Source organism: Tamandua tetradactyla, chromosome 12 (assembly GCF_023851605.1).
Source record: "Tamandua tetradactyla isolate mTamTet1 chromosome 12, mTamTet1.pri, whole genome shotgun sequence".
Taxonomy (NCBI): domain Eukaryota; kingdom Metazoa; phylum Chordata; class Mammalia; order Pilosa; family Myrmecophagidae; genus Tamandua; species Tamandua tetradactyla.
In genome coordinates, this window is record NC_135338.1 from 48,590,856 (window position 1) to 48,612,201 (window position 21,346).

General features: G+C 38.7%; 1 protein-coding gene across 8 annotated transcripts in view; it reads left to right on the plus strand.

Moving 5' to 3' along the window:
* The first annotated feature begins 12,694 nt into the window (after positions 1 to 12,694).
* SPATA7 (spermatogenesis associated 7) overlaps positions 12,695 to 21,346 on the plus strand; it is a 58,588-nt gene continuing 49,936 nt past the window's right edge. For 2 of the 8 annotated variants that reach the window (XM_077123260.1, XM_077123258.1), the window contains exons 1-2: positions 12,979 to 13,233; positions 18,228 to 18,302. Coding sequence is in view for 4 of the 8 variants with exons in the window: in XM_077123254.1 (XP_076979369.1) it covers positions 12,916 to 12,934; positions 18,228 to 18,302; positions 19,791 to 19,886 (190 nt within the window). In the remaining 4 variants the exon portion in view is untranslated. Of the gene's footprint in view, positions 12,935 to 12,975; positions 13,234 to 18,227; positions 18,303 to 19,790; positions 19,887 to 21,346 lie in introns of those variants that run through there. The other 6 variants (XM_077123254.1, XM_077123257.1, XM_077123256.1 and 3 more) reach the window with 6 other exon arrangements.

A 21,346-nucleotide genomic window follows, 5' to 3' on the forward strand; every position in this document is an offset into this window, starting at 1 on the left:
TAACTCTTTTATTTTAAAAGTCAAGAAACTAAGGCTCAGAGATGTATCTTGTTGAAGTTCATACAAGTAGTTAAGACTACACAGCACAAGGCCCCTCACCTCATAACTCATCCTATAATGTTTCCCAGGCTACCATAAGCCAAACCTTTAGAGCTATTAGAACAGCTATTCTCAACAACCCCCAAAGCAGAGAATACAATAGGAAAAGGCAACCTCTGTATAAAATTTGAATATAAGTTTGGTTTATTTCAAGTCAGTTCTCAAATTGCACCTCTCAGAAAGCATGAAAATACCAAAGCACAACGGAAACAATTTCAATCATATGAAGCAGGCAATCTCTATTGGTTGACCATTCCAAGTGATCAATAAGGGGACTTTCTAGGAGAATCCATTTAGGCAGTTCATGATCTTCTTTTTGAATATTAGCTAGGTTCCTATGTAACCGTGAATAACAGAAAACTGCAAAAGTTTTAGTACTCCCTCTAATGCAAGTCTGAAGGCAGGCCCTCTAGGTTTGGTGCGAAAGTTCATGATGTCAGAGTCTCAGACTCCTTCTCGCTGCTTCTCTCACCCCATTCCCGGTCACCTTCATGGTCTTCAATGGTGGCTCCAGGTCTGGCCACCACATACACACTCCAACCAACAGGAATGAGTAGACGGAAGAAGGACATGCTCCGTCCTCTAAGGACGCATCCCTAATTTTGCAATAAACACCTTCATTTTATCCCATTAACCAGAATCTCGTTATAGGTGCATCCTAATTGCACAGGAGGGTGAGAAATGTAGTTTTTATTGCAAAGGCCCAACTAAAAACTGAGAAGTCTATTATTATTTGATGAAAAATATATATTAAGAGCAAATAGTATTCTCTATTATACTATTATAACTTCTGAGAGAATCTTCCATTTGTTATATATAAATTAAAATGAACATTCTCAATTGTTTGGAAGACCAATGATTTTTTTTCAATTTCCATGCTGAGAATTAATGGCGATACTCCATTGTGGAACTGAATGATGTTAACTGCTTAGTAGGATTTTTTTTTCCCTGTGCTCCTGGAATTGAGAGCTGACCCACAATAATAGGTGTTGGGTACTCAAACTTTTATTTTTGAGAAATGCTTGTCTTGAATACAGTCACTAAAAGGCATCATTTCAGAAAAAAAAAAATGTCCTATCCATCTGTGTTAGTTTCCTATGGGTGCTGTAACAAAATACCATAAAATGGGTAGCCTCTAACAACAGAAACTTATTTTCTCACAGTTGTGGAGGCCAGAAGTCTGAAATTTGTATCACTAGGCCAAAATTAAGGTATTGATAGGGTAGCATTCCCACTGGAGGGCCTAGGAGGGTCTGTTCTTTGTCTCTTTCAGCTTCTGATGGCTGTTACATTCCTTGGCTTGTGGTCACATCACTCCAATCCAGACCTCTGTCTTCATATACACTTCTCCTCTCTCTGTCAATCTCTGTCCCCATGTGGGTGTGCATGCTTGTGGTGTGTGTGTGTGTGTGTGTGTGTGTGTGTGTGAAATCTCCCTCTACCTTTGTATTATAAGGACTCTTGTAATTGGATTTAGGGCCTGTCATGGTCAGGTTCATGGGTCAACTTGGCCAGGTGGTGGTGCCCATTTGTCCAGTCAGGCAAGGCTGGCCTGTCTGTTGCTATGAGGACATTTCATGGACTTAAATCATGATTATATCAGCTGCATCCATTGCATAATCAGCTAAGGGAAGAGCCTTCTGCAATAAGTGATGCTTAATGTAATCACTGGAAGGCTTTTAAGGAGGATTCAGAAGAGACAGCTCTCTTCCTGCTTTGGCTGGTGAGCCTCTTCTGTGGAGTTCATTGTGGACCTTCACTGGAGCTTCCAGCTTCTGGCCTGCTCTGCAGACCTTGGACTCTACATTTCTACAGTTACATGAAATACTTTTATAAATTTTATATATATGTATATCTCCTGCTGATTTTGTTTCTCTGGAGAACCCTAGTTAATACAGGGCCCATGCAGGATAATATCCCCATCACAAAATCCTTAACTTTATCAATCTGCAAAGACACTTTTGCTTTATAAGGTAACATTTATAGGTCTAGGGATTAGGGCTACTATCTTTGGATGGCCATTATTCAACCTAGTACATCCAGGCTCAAGCAAATGTGAGGATATTGGAGAAAAAGGAAGAAATCACTTTTAGTGGGTGTGGTGGATTGAATTATTTATCTTAGTTTGAACTCGTTCTTGGTTTTGGCCTACATTCTGGTGGGTGTCAACCCATGATAAGTAACATCTCTTGAGGATGTTATTTCAGCTAAGGTGTAGCCCAACTGAATCAGGTTGGGCCTTACTCCAGATTATTGGCGTCCTTTATAAACAAAATGAAATTCAGACACAGAAAGAAAGCCAGGGAAGAACCCAGAAGTCAACAGAATCTGGAAAAGATATTGTCATGGACACTGCCATGAAACAGAAAAGCCAAGGAACCCTTAGCAATTACTAGCCAGCCAGAAGATACCAAGCCTTCTAGCCTCTGAAACCATGAGCCTATAAATTTCTGTTGGTAAACCAACTCATGCAGTATTTGTTTTAGCAGCTAGGAAACTAAAACAAGGGGAGTACTTTTTTTTATACAAAGAAGTCATTCCTGCCTCTCTCCTGGTCCTTCGGGGTGGGGGTGGGGTGGGGTGCCTTCCCCTCTTGGAAACCGAGGGAGACATTTCCCAAAAGAATTGTTCTTAGATTTGGGGGTGCTTATGAAAAGGGGAACTCTGATGCTACCCTGTGGTTAAATGTCTGTGTTAATCAGTGGATCTGTTCACCTGCCTCTTTGATCCAGAGAGAGGGCCATGAATAAAGTAGACAAGGCAGTCTACTTTACATTATGATAAAGGGCAGTCAGAAAGAGAGGGGTCAACAGCCCCCATCTTTTGAATTCCCAAAAAGCACATCTGCAAGTCCATGAGCCTGGGAGGCTTACCATTTGGCTGGGGATTGCTGTCGCAGGGGGCAAAAGGCAGGTGCATTGATGGGAAACTGGGAAACGATGCAGCCTGACCCAGTTCATTTGGAACCAAAACACAACATATTATCAACATCTGAGGAAGCTTCTTGGACTGAGCCCCTATTAGAGGGGTGTGTTGGAGCCAACTACTTGTCCACACTGCACCCATAGACAATGACCTGGAAGAATAGTGTTGAGCAACCTGGAAAGAACAATAAAGACATCAGGTCAATTAAGGACCTTGATCTGCTTTATTCATCTTTCCTCTCTACTTCAGCATCAGGAAAGCCAGTGAATGGAAGGAGGGAGAGGGTGTTTGGGTGAAAGCTGACCATGCCACCTCCGATAACAGCCACTGGAACCCATCATCTCATCTGCACTGGGGAAGGGGAAGAGAAGAGCTTTGGATATGACAGAAGGTTAAAATTTTTTTAAATATACAGGACTGAATTAAAAAAAAATTGAAGGCAATTTTTAACTACCGAAAAAGTGATGAAAAGCTAAGGAATCGAGCTTAAGTGGTGCTACGTACTCCTGCAACCCAATGGAGAGGGGGATTCATTAGAGCTCAGTTAGAAGCAGTGGTTGGGAAAAATAAAACTGTTACATCCTCATATGAATTGAGAAACTTCAATAAACCAATTTCGTCCTTTAATCAAAATCACACCACATAGTCATACAAATCTGGGTGGAGCCTCACCTAATTTCTCTTTTTTCCTTATGAAAGCAGGAATACCATCATATTTAGGAAGTGAGTTCCAAACTCCAGTCTTTTAAATACATGACTTCTGCCATATTCTTCGATCCCTCAAACTATTATTACTTTATAGTTTTCCTTTGAAATTGCTCTTTACTTTAAACATAGACAGATGTTCACAACAAATGCCTTCTCTATATCAGGCATATTCAATTTGAAAAGAACCTGAAGTTATTTTATAATAATAATATTAAAAAAAAAAACAAAAGTGCAAATGTATGTTGCACAGTTACTGTTGCCAGGGCAGTAGACACTGGCTATACTGTCTGTCTCCTCAGTCCTCACCACTTCCTTGCATGCCACCCCCAACTGTGAACTGCTAACACCTGTATCTTATTGCATGGCACTTTGACCACTGAAGCTCACTTTGCCCACCCGTGAGGCAGGCCAGATGACAGGGAATTAACTATCATTTTCCTCTCCCAGCAGATCTTAAACAGTGATAGTAAATAGCAAAAAAATACCCCAGTCCCTCCCCTTTGGGTAGATTAACTCTGCCCTGTTTCCCAAAGTTCCCTCATGGAATTGCGCTCCAGTTTCCCACAGCAATAATTTGCTTAACAAGGAACCTTTATTGGTTTCCTTCCCTTCTCTGTCTCATTTATGTATCCCCCTACTGGTGTTCACTGAGATTATCTCCTGTGGTGGTTTGGAACTGTATGTACCCCAGAAAAATCATGTTCTTAAAGCTAATCCATTCCAGTGGGTATAAACCTGTTGTAAGCAGGTTTTCATGAGGTTGCTTTGGTTAAGTCATGGCCAAGGGTGGGCCTTAATCTTTTTACTAGAGTCCTTTAAAAATAGGATGAATACAGAGAAAGAGAAAGCCGTGGAAGCAAGAAGCTGAAAGCAACGAAACCCAGAAGAGAAGAGAGAGGTGAGCAGATGCTGCCATGTACCTTGCCGTGTGACAGCGGAACCGAGGATCGTCAGCAGCCAGTCTTCAAGAAGAAAGCATTGTCTTGATGATGCCTTGGTTTGGACAATCTCATGGCCTCAAAACTGTAAGCTTTGTAAGCTAATAAATTCCCATTGTTAAAGCCAATGCATTTCATGGTATCTGCTTTCAGCAGCCTAACAAACTAAACATAACCTAAATGAAGTACTTGGACTTGAATCTTTGTCTGAGTCTGTATCTGGGGAACATAAGCTTCGACAACCAGGAATGTAGTAGGTGGTTTACATGTATTGCCCCCTTTTCATTCTCACAACAACCAGGAGAAGTAGACACTATTATTATGGTCAGTTTAAGGATGAAGAAACTGAGGCCCTTGGTCAAGGTCACACAGCTAGGAAACATCAGGGCCAGGGTTCAAAAGTAGGCAGATTCCAACACCCACCTAACTGTTCTAGTCTGCAAGTTGCCAGAATGTGATATACAGAAATAGAGCAGCTTTTAAAAGGGGGAGTTTATTAAGTTACAAGTTTACAGTTCTAAGGCTGTGAAAATATCCAAATTAAGGCAAGGCTTTGAAAATGTCCAAATTAAGGCACCAACAAGAGGTCACCCTCACTCAAGAAAGGCCGATGACATTAGAGTTTCTCTCTCAACTGGAAAGGTACACGGTGAACATGGCGGATGTCTGCTAGCCTTCTCTCTAGGCTTCTTGTTTCATGAAGCACCCCAGAGGCGTTTTCCTCCTTCATCTCCAAAGGTCTCTGGCTATGTGGGCTCTAAAGCTCTTTCCAAAAATGGTTTCCTCTTAAAGGGCTCCAGTAAGCAACCCCACCTTGAATGAGCGGAGACACATCTCCATGGAAACCATCTATTCAAAAGTAACCACCCACAGTTGGGTGGGTCACAGCTCCCACCCAGCAATATTGAATAAAGATTAAAGGACATGGATTTTCTGGGGTCTACAACAGATTCAAATCAGTACACATTATTCAGCAAACATTATTCTATGTTACCTTATACTTACAATATGCTATAAACATCCAGCCCCCAGTGATTCTGGTCAAAGCAGGTAAAAGCACAGAGGATCACTAAAGCTATAAGTGAACTAGGAAAGGTACTGTTGTGTCCTGTAGAACTTGAGGGGAAAACATGAGCTGAATATTCATGTGCCTTGCACATAGTAGGTGCTCACTAATATTGGTTGAATAACATGTGGCCATTTTCAGAAGTCTTTGATGCTACTCTTTTCTACCATTCTTGAGTATGAAAAGAGTCCCCTAAGGAGGGTTAAATCTCCTGTGTAAAACATTCCTAACTCCAATGAGAGCCACAGTCTCTCTGGATTGTAGTTGAGTAATAGTCTCCTGGGTAGGAGAAATTTGGGCTCAACTGTGCTCTATTTCATTTTGGAAGAATAATATAAGTTGGTCTTTTAGAAATAAAATATGATTTAAAAATACACATATTCTTATTGATCTTGGACAGCTTAAGATATGGGGAACTCTCATGTACATTTTCCATTTTATATGGTCATGATTTCACAGGAAAATATTTTTTCTTTCATTTTAGGTAGCATCTACATAGGAGAACGAACATATATAATGAAAAGTCACTGAGATAATTGTTTCCTTGTTTATTTTCTGACTAAGTGGAATGCGTATCAAATCAGGAGTCAGAAAGTTGAGTTCTGGGCTCCAATTTTCTTTTCTGTAAGATGAGGATATTGGTTTGGTGATCATTGACATCCTCTGTGCTGGTCTGAAGCCATTATGTACCCCAGAAAAGCCATGTTTTAATCCTGATCCAATCTTATGGGTGCAGCCATTTCTTTTAATCCTGATTCAATATTGTAGGGTGGGAATTTGGGATTAGATTACCTCCACAGAGATGCGATATGCCCAATTGTGGGTATGACTTTTTAATTAGATGTGATGTGACACCATCCATTCAAGATGGGTCTTGACTAGTTTACTGGAATACTTTAAAAAGGAAACATTTTGGAGAAAGTTCAGAGCCAACAGAGCTGACCTAGAAGCCAATGCTTGGAGATTAGTTGCTTCAGAGCCCAGCAGAAGTGGCCATGTGCCTTCCCATGAAATGCTAAACAGGCCAGAACCCAGAGTCGTGTCCCGGAGGAGCTAAGTGAATGTCCACAGACGCTTAGAGAGGAAACCACTGGCATCAGAAGCTGGAAGCAACAAAACCAGGTACAAGACGAGCAGACACCAGCTATGTGGCGGCTCAGATCACCCTTCCTTAAACCAAGGTTCCTTTCTCTGTAAGCTTTAGTTAAAACACATTTACAGCCTTAGAACTGTAAACTTATAACTTATTAAATTCCCTTTTTAAAAGCCATTCAATTTCTGGTATATTACTTTCCAGCAGCATTAGCAAATATATACATCCTCCTAGCCTAAAATTCTCTAACACACAAGGGAAAATAGTTACTTGCTGCCAGGCTTGCTTAAAAAATTAAACTAAGGAGGCTCAGAGCATCATTTACTCTGCATGATTTGTTTAACTTGCATAGGCATCTATTCTGCATGTTCCCAGTCCCTTTTTATAAATGACATGGAAGAAGTCTTTTTGTGACCAGTCTACTACCAAAGTTTATAAACTATATCTTTATTTCAGGAAACCCTCCTGAATTTATTCCATGACTCATTGTTTTTCTTTAATTTAATGTCACCTATGGGTATAAACTTCAATGGACAATTATTGTTACATAACTAGAAACTGTTTTCATAACACATTTTCATACTTTTGGACAATTACAATTTTGTTTAAAAACCTGAAAGAGAATGAACACTGAATAATTATAGACTAGTAAATGGAAGGACTCAAAACAGGCAAGTCAAGTTGTCAGAGCTTGAGCATAGCTGAGGAATCAGGAAACCCTCCCCTACTTCCATTTTCTAAGCTTATTTGCTCAAATATTCTAAAGAAAGAATTAATGTAGTGTAAATTTAAATCTATGTTTTCAATGGTGCTTTTCAAACATTTTATTAGTTGCACCAAATGATATTGCCTATATTTGACCAATGTGGATTTCTAACAATAATTTACTGTCATTCAACCTACTAATTCAAATTAGGAGTACATTGCAGGCAGACGTCCAAAAAGACAAAGGACTAAAGTATGCATGCTGGTTTGGAGCTGTTATGTACCCCAGAAAAACCTAAGTTCTTTTAATCCATTCTTGTAGGAGCAGACCCATTGTGGGTGGGACATTTTGATTAGGTGTTTCCATGGAAACGTGACCCAGGCCATTCAACTTGGGTTTTAATTCTTTTACTGGAGTCCTCTATGAAGAGAATAAAGACAGAAAACACAGAGAGGCAGATACAGAGACAGACACAGACAGCAGAAAGATGAAACCAGTTGAAGGACACACACACACAGAGAAAAACCCTGGAGACACTAAGAGAAACCCTACAGGACACAAAGAGCTCAGAGAGGTGTCCCCAGAGAAGCAGACAAGGACACACAGAATTTAAAGGCAATGGAACCTGGGAGCGAAGGACCAGCAGACGCCTTCCCAGATGACAGAGGAAACTTGAACAGCATCAGCCTTTCTTCAGTGAAGGTATTCTCTTCTCAATGCCTTAATGTGGTCAGTTCCATGGCCTTATAATTGTAACTCGTAACTTAATAAATCCCCTTTGTAAAAGCCAACCCATTTCTGGTATATTTGGCAGCTTTAGCAAACCAAAACAGCATGACTGGAGTGGAAGTTAAAATGCCTTAGAAAAACTAGGTAGAGAATATATCTTTAGAGAGTCATAATGTCAATAAAGGATGATTTTCATTATGGCTTATAAAATTCCATTTTTAAATTGATTTTGTGTTGTACTTTGTGAATCATATATGCACTTATAAGAACTTCTTTTCTACTTCCCATAAATTCATTCATTATCAAGACTCTAAACTCTGTTTTTGAAGTGAACATATTAATTAATCTTTTATGATATCACCAGGATATATATACATGTGGGTATATATTATATACTAAGATATATTACCAATATATTATATACAATATATTACTAGGACAATATATTACCAGGATAGAATAGGCAGCCTGGGTATAATTTTTGTTTTTGCTTTTTAATGTTGAAGCCACTTGTAAACATAGAAAATATTAGGCGGAGATTATCAAATCTTTAGGCTGAGCAATGTCCCTGATGTATTATGGCAATTGATTGACAGGGGAAGAATAGATAAAAAAAACTATGCTTAAGCTATGGGGACAGGTTACCTAGTAACCACAGAATGATTAAGTTCTGTTCACAGAGACTCGTTCTCTTAATTGGATGAAAAGATTTAAAGAATACAGCTGGGGAGGAAATGGAGCAACAGTGGACTGTGGCAATTATTATCTATGGGCCTAATAGTTGCAATTCCAGCAGGCCTTAGCCAAAAGGTCACAGTGTAAGTGAATTTTTGTTAGTAACAAGAAGCCAGCTAAGCTACCCACAGAATCACAGTTTTTGTCCTTTTTAACTGTAGGAAAAAATGAAAATAAAGTGTGAAATGAAGCATATAAAAAGTGCAGTAGAAACTATGTGGTCTTATTTTTCTGAGAATGATCACTTTCCGTGGGAACGATTATCCTTATATTCAGATATAAAAGCTCTATTTGTTAAAGAGAATTGAAAATGATCATTTTGGGTCAGTATATCCTATTATTGCTCATTTTAGTTTTTCTGTACTTCCTTTGGAACAAATTTATTCATAGAGATTTATAGTCATTCCTGTTCTCTTCTACTTTAACAAAACAATTAAGAAAAATCAAGTTGTAAGTTGACAATAATGAAAAATTTTTTTAAATGACCTTTAGATAAGAGAGTAACATTTTCCTATGCTCAAAAAAGAATTCAGTATTTATGTCACTAGCTATGATTTGAGGAGCTCTACCTTGGGGTCACTTTTTAAAATGTACGTCATTTGTAACTTACACTCTTTGAAATAAGGTTTGTATTTAATATTATCTCAGCATAGCTGCTTTTCTCAAAGGGATGCAGCTTTAAAGTTTCCTAAATCGCCCTCTAGTGACAAACAGCAAATCTGTCCATTGCTTTGTAACATGCTAATAAAACCAAAGAGCACTACAGTTGTGTTTTCTCATTTGGTTATTATCTGATGGGAGAATTATTAAGAAATAATCGATAGTTCAAATACACAAGTATTCTTCAGTCATGGAGAGCAAAGGGATTTTGTTTTGAGACCGAGGTTGATAAAAAGTGCACAAACACCATTTAATTCTATTTATTTTACTGTCTTGGTATGTGCACTTTGAAAAACATTCCCTAAATTTCCTTCATTTTTGTATTTCAGGGCCTTTAAGGATTAAAAGATGTTCATAATAATCTAATGAATTGAAAAAGTTTGTCTTGGCCTTTTGCTGTAGTTGCTTTTTATCCATTATTGGATAGTTTTCATTGGTGATCTTGAGTATATCCAAAGAGACAAATATGAATTCCAGGAATCCTCTGAATTATTAAATTCAGAGAGATATAAGTTACTCAATTTATAAATATGTGGATTAAATGTGTATATAATATGTATATAACGATATATTATAAATAATGAATAATACATTGTGTATTAACTAAATATTATAGCACATATATAGTTTATTTTATTTATGCCCATATTTCCAAAGGGTTTATAACTCATTCAATAAAAGACAAGAATTGAACCATTAAAACAAGGGTAAAAGAATAAAAAGCCACCTTCTTCATAAAGGAAATTAAGGAGAAAAATTATTGCAACTGAGCACAAAACTTAGTTTTGAGCTTCCTATCAGCTAAGACAAAAAGGGAAACCAAAGAAATCTTGTCAGTTAGGAAAGACAAAGTTTTTCCTTCTAAAACAGAAATATACAAAGCTCTATATATTAATAAACAAAAGCATAGCAATGGAATAATTTCTGAACAATGCAATATGTTTATTCGGCAAAAGGTTTCAGGAATGCCTACTCTCGAAAGCCATTGCAGCTGGTGGTGATTTCCCCATTGGAAGGCTGTTCTTGGGAGCCAACCTTACAATAAGCCCATACCAGCTATGTGGATCCAGTTATCTCCTGGGAATTGCAAACAGAGAGGACCTTCTCTCTTGTTTAACCCATGAGTAAAAGCCAGCGATAAATTAAACTGCACTTATGATAATAAAGCCACTGTTCAAATTGGAGAGAAATTGATTCCTTTTATGCACATATTCTTGAAAGTATTGGGACAAAATATTTAAAAGAGAAATAATGTAACGAGATGGCAACAGTCAGATCCCAGGCAATGTTGTCTTCAGAACTGTTTCCCATTCTGCTGTCTTCTCTGATCATGGAGTCCCCTTCTTACTTCAGAATAAAATCAACTTTTCATCCTAAAATCTACCTTCCTAAGAAGACGTGGTATCACCCTTATGTGAATGAAGTCACTGTGTTAACTCTCCCAGGGTCCCTCCCATTTCATCTTTGGCTCTTTTTAACAAATACTTTCTGGAAGTCTAATATTACAAGGTGTTCTCTAGATGTTTGTGGTGGGAATAAAAGGCTTCATTTTCTTATAAAAGGATTTCAAGCATTAGTAAGCAGGTAGGAAAAAGTGTTTGTCCTCTGGGTAACATCTGACTCTCTCTGTCCCAGTATTCTTTTAATTGACCTTTGTGGTTGGGGCCACAGAACCATCGCACGCTTCCACACTCATATTGTGACTCTAATTCTTTCCCTATTCTAGGGTATTAGTTAAACTAGGGGTTTACTATAACTTGGATATTTTGTTTATTCCCCTTTCCATATGATAGAGTTCCTGGCATATTTCCTTCAGTCGGAATTCCCTATCATCATGATATCACATTTCTTCTGAGATAGAAGTCTTAGAAGAAAGAAAATTAGTATTAGCTGAATACCTCTTTTTATTTGCCAGGCACGTAAATACTAATCTTGTCAACTATAAAGTTAGTAGCATCTTTCTTGGGGGGGTAGGGTGCATGGTCCGGGAATCGAAACCGGGTCTCTCGCGTACAAGGCGAGCATTCTACCACGGAACCACCCGTGCACCGAAGTTAGCAGCGTCTTCTATGTTACAGAAATGAGGGACCTGAGGCTCAAAGACGTTTAGAAATTAATTCAAGGTCAAGCAGGGAGGTGGCAGAAAATCACAATTAAGCTCCACATTTCTGGCTTCAAAGCAGTACTCTTTCCATTACAGCAGCAGTTCTCAAACGGAGCGGGGGCGGCCGGGGCCCGAATTTGCTCCCCAGAGGACAATATCTGGAGACGCTTTTGACTGTGACGACTGGGGGGGAGGGGGTGGTACTGCCATCTAGTGGGTGGAGACCAGGGACACTGCTGAACATCCTAAAATACATGGGACAGCTCACCCCCCCAATTAAAAATTAACCATCCATCCCCAAATGTAATAGGACCGCCGTTGAGAACCCCTACTTATAGAATGCTCCCTGCCCTATTGATTTAAAGCATTCAAAAGTAACCGCTTCAAAATTAAACAAATTGTAGAAAGCCATGAATAAATTAATACATTATTCATGTTGTAGTTCCCTTTCCTTAAAAAGGCATTGGAGACTTAAAAGATGTTGGGCAGGCGGTTGGCGGATGAAAAGGCTCAGCAAGTAGCAAGCAGAATCAACTGATTATTGAGGTTAAGAATTAAGATGCAAATATGTAGATGTTTTGTATCTCCAGGTTTTCATTAATCCAAACGTTCACGGACTGCTTCGAAATGTTATTTGAAACTGATTGTTACGCTGACACCAACCAATATTCGCTTTTGAATTCTCTCCGGAACCCAGAATGCTAGGTGAGACCACCTCTCTCTCTTTACCCTTCCCGCAGGGACAGGGAGCGCCAGGCGCTGGCAACTCGGCGCCTGACAGGAGGCCGCTCTGTAAACAACTGGCAAGCTTCCAGAGGAACACACCAGCACTCGGGCGCAGACCTCCCCTCCGGGTCCTGCGTCCCCATCTGCTCTCACCCAGTCTCCAAGGACGCCCCTCCATGGGGGCGGAGCTGCGGCATCACACGACGTCCTGCGCCGTGACGTCATAATGCTGCAGCCGTGGAACGGGCCCTTAGCAACCTGCGAGGCGACTATCTCGGCTGCTGCTGCCCCCCGCCGGCTCCTCCTTTCACATCCTCCGCTGCCGGCGAGGGTGGGGCTGAGTGGGAGTCCGGAGCTGGGCCGGGCCCAGAGAAGGACCGACGGGGGCACGGTGTCCCCACCGCGGCTGCAAGAGGATCTAAGAACATGGATGGCAGCCGGAGAGGTAAAGGGCACCCTCGGAGGTCACGGTCTTCTAGCGTGGCCTGCGCTCGCCGCCTGGGCTTCTGGGTTCGGGTCGCAGCCGCGCCCTGAGTGCTCCCGGTCCCCTGCTTAGTCGCCAGGGTTGACCCGAGTATTGCTCTGAGTTTCCCAGGACCCGGCGCCTAGAACGAAGCCCGTCTCTTGAACCCGGGCTCGTTCAGCCTTTTTTACTTAGATAGCTTCGAAGCAGAGGAACCAAATACGGTGTTTGAAAACAGACCTCTCTGAGCCCAGAAGCAAGACCCACTGTTCACCACACAGGTCAGCCTCTGTGGAATCCGCAATCTCTTAATCCCGAAGATTAAATGCAGATAATATGTATACATTGTAAGTGCTTGGTAAATACGAAATCTGCTCTGAAACTGACTCCCTCCCTGCAAACTGTTGGCTAACCTAGGACTTGCTTCTCTAAATTTCATGTGACTGGGAATCTGTAGGACCCGTGTTAAAATGCAGGTTAGGGTTCAGTAGTCTGGTGAGGGTTGAGAGACTGCATGTCTGATCAGCTTCCAGGTGATACTAGTGTTGCTGGGGTACAGATTATATTTTTAGTAGCAAAGGAGCATGCTCAATTCTGTGCACCTCGATTGAGTAATCTCTGTGTCAAGTGGACATCACTGTGGAATGGTTGGGACCATTCTTCCGGTGGGCCCAATCTAAATAATTTTCCTCTTCGCACTGTCCTAGCCTGGCACATTCTTTCCTCAAGTCTAGTAAGGCAATCTCCAGAATCCTCACCTTTGTTCTTATCTCTCTAAGAGTGCTTTTAACCCAAGCTGCTAGATGGTTCTTTAAGTCTTACTTTGAATATGAGTATGATCTAAGTAATTAGCAACCTGATTTCCCCTTGGTAAATGTGATCAATTCCTCTAGCCAGTAGTTGAACCCATTTTTCTTTTCATGTTGGTTCAGTGGCATAAGGAGCCTAAAAGGACCAGGTGGCAGTCTCACCTTCCAATTCAGTGGAACCATTGTTGTGGTGAAAGAACACCCTCACCCCCACTCGTTAGAGATCAAGATTTCCAAACCAGCAGACCTCAAAGTTGCTGGCTAAGGAAGAAAAATTCTGTAAGTGGGTGATTAGGTTTAATCCCACCCCTTGATTCCTGGACCTCCATCGTGTATTGTGTGTTATGTCTGTGGGGATGGCAGTGTCATATAAAGGTCTCTGATTCAAAACATAAATTACATATCGTAAGATAGAACCACAGTCTTTTGGGGTGTTGTCTCCCATTTGATGCCATAACTGAGTCTTCAGTAAGCCTTCAAGATAGGCCACTGCTTCTGGAAGATGGGGATAAATGGTAAGATCATTTAATTCATGGATATGAACCCATTGCTGCATTTCCTTTGCTGTGAAATGAATTTCTTGATAGATGTAATGCTGTGTGGAATGCCATTATAGTAGATACAGTATTCTGTGAGTCCACGCATAGTGGTGCTGGCAAAAACACCCACAAGCAAGAAAGTCATATCCATCTACAGAATTATAGAATACTGTTCCAGTAAGGACATACCTTTACTCTGACTGTGATAGAAGAGGTCCAGTGTAATCACTCTGCTGTGAGGTGGTAGACTGGTCCTCTGGTCCATACCAGAGACTCAGTGTTGGTTTCTGCTATTAGCAAATTAGGCCTCTGGCACAGTAGCATTAGCTGGATCAGCCTAAGTATAAGAGGAAGCCCATGTTGTCAAGCAGAAGCCATAGGATCCATCCCTTCTGCCATGAATACTCAGACCCATTGAGCAAGCACTCAAGTGGTTGATAGGGGTTGAGTACCATCCACAGAGTATGTTGTTTGTCCATCTGATTATTAAGAGTTTCCTCTGCAGTGGATGTCCTTGGATAGGCATTTGCATGGAACATAAATATCTTAAGAGGCTCTGCACATTCTGAGAGATCCATATGTCTCTTTCCCCAGTTTCCTTGTTACCCATCTTTCAGTCCTGCTCATTCCAAGTCCCTGACCATCCAGCCAAACCATTAGCAACTGCTCATGAATCAGTAATAGGTCTGTACTTATGGCAGTCTCTCAACTTGTGACAAGCTTGGCTATCTCTCAACCTGTGAGAAGCTGGATAACTAAATGTAGTACTAGAAATTCTTCCCACTGGGATGATGTTTTTTTCAAGTGATTGCAATCCTGAATAGGGTTGTAGTGGTGCAACTGTCCATTTTCAGGTAGTACCACGTATTAGGCAGATAATGTGTAAACCAGACTTGAGTTTTTCTTCATGAGTTCAACAATTGCAACCTAGTGATACTGACTTGGATGGAACAAATGACTTCCCACCTCAACATCTGAAGTCATAACGAACACCTCAGAAGATGCATAGGCATGGGTTGAGGAAGAGGAGGCAAAAGCAACAGGAGTTGGTGTCAAAGGAATCCAGCCACTTGCTCCTACATATCGCCCAAGCTCACTCTCTTATATACCACTTCTGTTTGGTAATAGATTGCTGCTGCCCACACCATACTTTTGGCTAAATGGGTCAGACAGCATCCAGTTCCTGAAAGACACTCAGGCTGCGTGGTCATCTGGTAGCTCATGGTTGGGCCTTTAGTCTCTCCCACGGCCCATACTGCTGACCCATGTCCAGCAGCCAAAAACAGCAGGAGAACCTCTTCATTTTGCAGTGTACCATCAGCACCCTCTATTGTGAAAGGTTAACTGTGGGCTCACTGTAAGGGAACAGTGCTCAAAAGAATTCTCTCCATTACTGGAGAGCATAAACTTAAAAGTGAATTTGGAGAGACCATAAATTAGTAACAGGCACATTCTTATAGTAGCTTTTCTAGATATAGAAATTTAAACAGCACAGATTGGCAGTTAACTTTCAAAGTACGTGTATTATTTGTAAGGTTCCATTTATGTGTGTAGGAATGTTAGAAACTGATGAGCATACACCTTCAATATAAATTCTAAAGTAAATAGACAAGAGGCCATAGCCATCAGGGCACATCTAAATTCTATTCTTCTGCTAATCACGATCTTAATACTAAAGAAAAGTTGAATAGGGTAGCAACCTTTTTCACAGCTACCACCCAAAGATAAAAGGGGTGGAAGGCATTTGTTCCATCCAAGTCAGTATCACTGGGTTGCAACTGTTTCGTCATTCTCTCTGACTTCATGCTCTCTAATTTGTTTGTAAGTTCTACTTTTCCTTTATTCTGTGAATTGTAATCAAATATTCATACATTGGAGGGAGTAAATGGTTAAGAATTTTTTGAGTACTGTTCCTTTACAGTGAACACACAGTTAAGCTTTCTTATCCTGTTCTGTATGATATAGTAGCTTAGAGCATGGTTTAAGTATCAAGTGATTTCTTTTGGTCAGGATAGCATAATTGTTAAAACTCAGGAGTCAGACTGCCTGGGTTCAGATGCCATATCTACCACATACTTGTTGTGTAACCTTAGGCAAATTACATGCTTTACCTTGTTGTGCTTCATTTTTCCTCATCTGTAAAGTGGGGTTAATGATAATATCTATTTCATAGGAAATTCATTCTAAGGATTAAATGAATTTATACTTGCAACGTGCTTGGAACAATGGCAAAGTTAACATTTGAGCTTCAGTTAAAGAAACTCAGCTCAAACTGACTTAAGCTAAATAGGAATTTTTTTTAACTCATGTGAAGAAAAGCCCTGGGGGATAGAACTTCAGACTCAGTGGGAACCAGGTGCTCAACCAAAATTACCAAGAATTTCCACTTTTCCCTCTGCTGGCTTTATTCTCAGACAGGTTTACCCTGCATGGTACAAGATGGCTACCAGAGGTGCCAGGCTTATTGACATCCTACACTGGGCTTAGTAAACCCAATAGAAAGAATTTTTCTCTTTCCCGGTAGTTCTAGTAAAAGTCCCAAGATTTTCTCACATTGGGTCACATGTTCATTCCTTATCCAGACAATATGGCTGGCCAGATTTGGATTATAATGTCCATCCCTAAGCAATGGAATCAGCTCTTCTAGTGCTGTTACCAGATAAAGAGTCATCGGACTCTGGGCGGGTAAAAAGTCAAATATATTTTTCCCTCTGGGGAAATAAGGTTTGCTTGAGAGAGTGTTGGTTAGTTTGTTTTCTCAAGTTTAGGTCTCAGATCCTCCTCTTTCTGGTAGAAACAATGCTAATTTCATACGTATCTTCAGTATCATCCTAGATGGTATCACTTGATTTTGTCTGTCCTAAATAAATTAAATTTTTTTTCCATTCTGCATTCTGAGCTGTGATGGAGGTGGGACTTCTTGGATATTCTAATCTCAGATTGTTTTTCTGTTTTAGTCTATTCTAGCAGGCTTTGTTCTCTGGTTCCAGATTTTAGCTCTGCTATCTTAAAACCATCTTTTCTGCTTCAGTCTTCTATTTGTCTTCTGAACTTTGTGTATCTCCTCCCCACACCAGTATATCTTAAAACAGCCCACTTGGCATCCATACTGCTCATTTTGCCCTCTTACAATATTTATGCATAGGCATTCATTATATTTTGCATGTTAAATTCCATATAGCTCTTTAATTCAGCTTTCCTCTTTTGGAGGGTTCCTCTAGATACACAATCGCTTTCAAGATATAGAGAACTTATTTTGTAATGAGGTATATATCTAATTTTGAGTAGCCCATATAGTCTGAGTGATGAGGTGCTGCTTTTAAACAGGAGTAGTAAGTTTTCCATTACTAAAGGTACTTTTAAGTATAGGATTTAGAAAGGATCCAAGCAAGGGTAAGTGGATTAGATGAACTTTAAGACATCTTTTACTCATTAAATTCTGATTCTATTGTCTACTTATTTGATATATTGTAATATATCCTATAATTTATAATTTGTTCATTTCCTTTATGAGAAGATTACTTTATTAAAATTGGTTTATTAGGAAAGACTGGCCTCATCGACTGAAATAATACATATGTTCTCAAAATCAATTAAAAATCCTGTAGGTCGGTGATGTACTGAATAGTTAGTGTATGTCAAACACCGTAAATAATATATTTACCATTTTACCCAGTGAAATTAAAGTCTCAAAGAACAACTATTTTGAAAATAATCTGTTTTCTTAAAAGAGAAAACCTGTTATCTATGGCTACAGAATTTTTGCTGTTTGATGTAACATTGCTGGTTAGTAATACAATTATTGAATTAAATTTTAAACAACCCTGGTAGTTAAATGAAAGATATATTTATTATTTTTAAATGTTCAATGATGTTTTTGTGAAAAATGTTTCATTTATTCTAATAATTTTTGTTTTTTGTTGAAAGTCAGAGCAAGCTCTGTCCTTCCCAGATACGGTCCACCAAGTCCATTCAAAGGACACTTGAGCACCAAGAGTAATGGTAAGTGAGTTGTTGGTTTTAACAGGTTCTTTTGTCAAAAGACTGACTCAGTGTCTCTTTCCTTTTTTGCAAATTACAAGACATGTTGAAAAAAATCATGTCATTTAATGAATATTTGGACTTGAGATTTCATAAATGAATAAATGTTAGAGTAGCTTTAAATACTGTAGGAATTTTTGAAATTAGAGAATTTGAGTCCATCATTTCAAACTACTATTGTGACATTGAATGTGGACTTGGCTGCTTCTTGCTCCCTGCTGCCACTCTAGCACAGCCATGTTCTACTCTTTGCCAGCAGACCACCCTGGCTTAAAGCATGCTTTCCTGTTAAAATGATGATTTGCAGGTGTTAAAGAAAAGCACACAGAAAAAGAAAATCTGTGCAGAGAAAAAGAGCACTTAAATAAAGCATTTTATATTAGGAGCACATGCTTATGTGCCTCTGTATGCAATTAGATTGCTAGGACTTATGGAAACGGAGTGTTCCCTGTATTTTCTACGATTTTTGTTTTAAGGCCTTCAAAGTAAAATTTTAATGTTGTGAGTTTAAAATATACTTTTATAATTATAGTTTAAAATTTTTAGGTCAGTGGGTTTTAGGCAAAATAATTGAAAGTCTTATTTTCCTTAATTATGTGAAAAGTCTTTGATACTGTTTACCCCTAAATATGTAGAATCACATTTTTCCGTTTTCTCACTTATTTCTTTGTTTTTAAGTATATATATACATAGAGCTAGAAGTATGAGTTATGCTTTGAAAATGATTTTAAATAAAAACTAAAAATTAGAATTAAAATATCCATTCAGAAGAAAAGCAGCATAAAGAACCGTATGTAAAGTTTGCTAACATATTTTTAAGAGAATGTTCAGAGGTGGTATTGGCATAGTAATTATAATCATGAGGTTGCTTTGGATGCCATCTAAACCTCCTCCTTTATCAATTGTGTGACCTGAAGACCTTACTCACATCTGCGTCTGTTTCCACTTTGATTAAATGATTAAGTGATTAAATGATTTAGTATTGACTAAATGAGTTTGTACATGTAAAGAGCTTAGAACAATGCTTGGCAAATATTAAACATTCAATAAATGTTTCTAGTAGTAGTAGCAATAGTGGTAATATAGTGATAGTAGCAGTATCAAACACATCACTATTGTGTTTGCTTATATTATGCATAGAATTTCTCTGGAAGGATCCATTTTAAAAAGTATCAGTATACTTCTGGGGTGGGAATTAAGGTGGGAAAATTACTTATATTCCAACCTTTATATCCCATTTTAACTGTTTATTTTTTAAAAACCACATGAATGTATTCTCAAAAACTGTTTTTAATGTTTAAGAAAGTTATGCCTACATATACATTTTATGTTTATAAGTAAGTGATTATTTCTTAGATTTCTTTTAAATGGTTTGAGGGGAGGGTCAAGGATTCCAGTGTCATGGAATTTCCATGTGATTGTAATGATTAAATATGTTTTAATTTTTAGCTTTTTGCACTGACTCTTCCTCTCTCAGACTAAGCACTCTCCACCTGGTCAAGAATCACATGGCTATTCACTATAATAAAATCCTTTCAGCCAAAGGTAAAATGTACAAATGTGAAATTTCTTACCTGATTTTAACCCCAGCTTCACTTCTCATTAGAAAAATTTTACCAAAAATGCATACAATATGTAAAAGGATTTGTGGTGGTACAGTAAGTGAGAAATCACTGTGATTAACTACTGACTCTAACTTATATACATAACAAATTCAAAAGGATGCCATTTTTGTTAACTGTACTTGTCATCTATATAATGCTGTTATTATTTTATTTTAAATGTGTTATCCCTAATGTTATGCTGTTGTGTGATGTTCATTTTAATATAACAGAGTTTTAAAATCTGCTTTTTTATTTTCAAATACACAAAAAAAGTTGCCCAAAGAAGTTTTTCTTTTTAATTTTTGTGTTCAGCTTTATTGAGTTATAACTTACATACAATATAATGCACCAATTTTAAGGTTATAGTTAAGTGTTTTAATAAATGGATACATTTGTATAAGTACCACCACCACCATTGTGCTATAAAATGGGTTATCTAATTTCAGCTCACAGGCTGAGTCTTCCTACCCCGTTTTAGTACAGCTCATGACCTAAGAATGTTTTTATATTTTTAAATGGTTAGGAAAAAAGAAAATCAAAGGAAAAATATTTTGTGACATGAAAACTCATAGGAAATTCAGATTGTTACAGAAAAACAAGGCATAAGATACAAAGTTCCCATATACCACCCTGCTACTAAACACCTTGCTTGGTATGGTACACTTGTTACAATTGATGAAAGCATTTTTATAATTATACTATTAACTACAGTCTATGGATTAGTTTAGTTTTCCCTGTTTGTGTTATGCAGTTCCATGAATTTTTATTCTAGTAAAATATGTACAACCTAAAATTTTCCCTTTTAACCACACCAGATATATACTTCAGTGGTGTTGATTACATTCACGATATTGTGATACATTCACCACCATCCATCACCAGAACCTTTCCGTCAACACAAATAAAAACTATGTACATTTTAAGCCTTAACTCCTTATTCTTCACCCTACCACATTTTGCTTATCCATTCACCAGTTAATGGACACTTGAGCTTCTTTCGTCTTTTGGCAATTGTAGACAGTACCACCATCAACACTGGTGTGTGTATATCTGTTGCATCCCTTCTTTCAGTTCTTTTGGGCATATACCAAGAAGTTGGATTACCAGGTCATATGCTAATTCTATACTTGATTTTTTGAGAAACTCCCTAACTGTTTTTCACAGAATCTGCACCATTTTACATTGCCACCAGCAATGAATGAGTGTTCCTATTTCTTCACATCTTCTCCAACACTTGTAATTTTCCATTTTTTTAACAGTAGCCATTCAAGTGGGCATGAAATGGTATCTTATTGTAGCTTTGATTTGCATTTACCTAATGGCTAATGATGTTGAGCATCTTTTCATGTACTTTTAGCTATTCTTGTATCTTTGCAGAAATGTCTATTCAGGTCTTTTGTA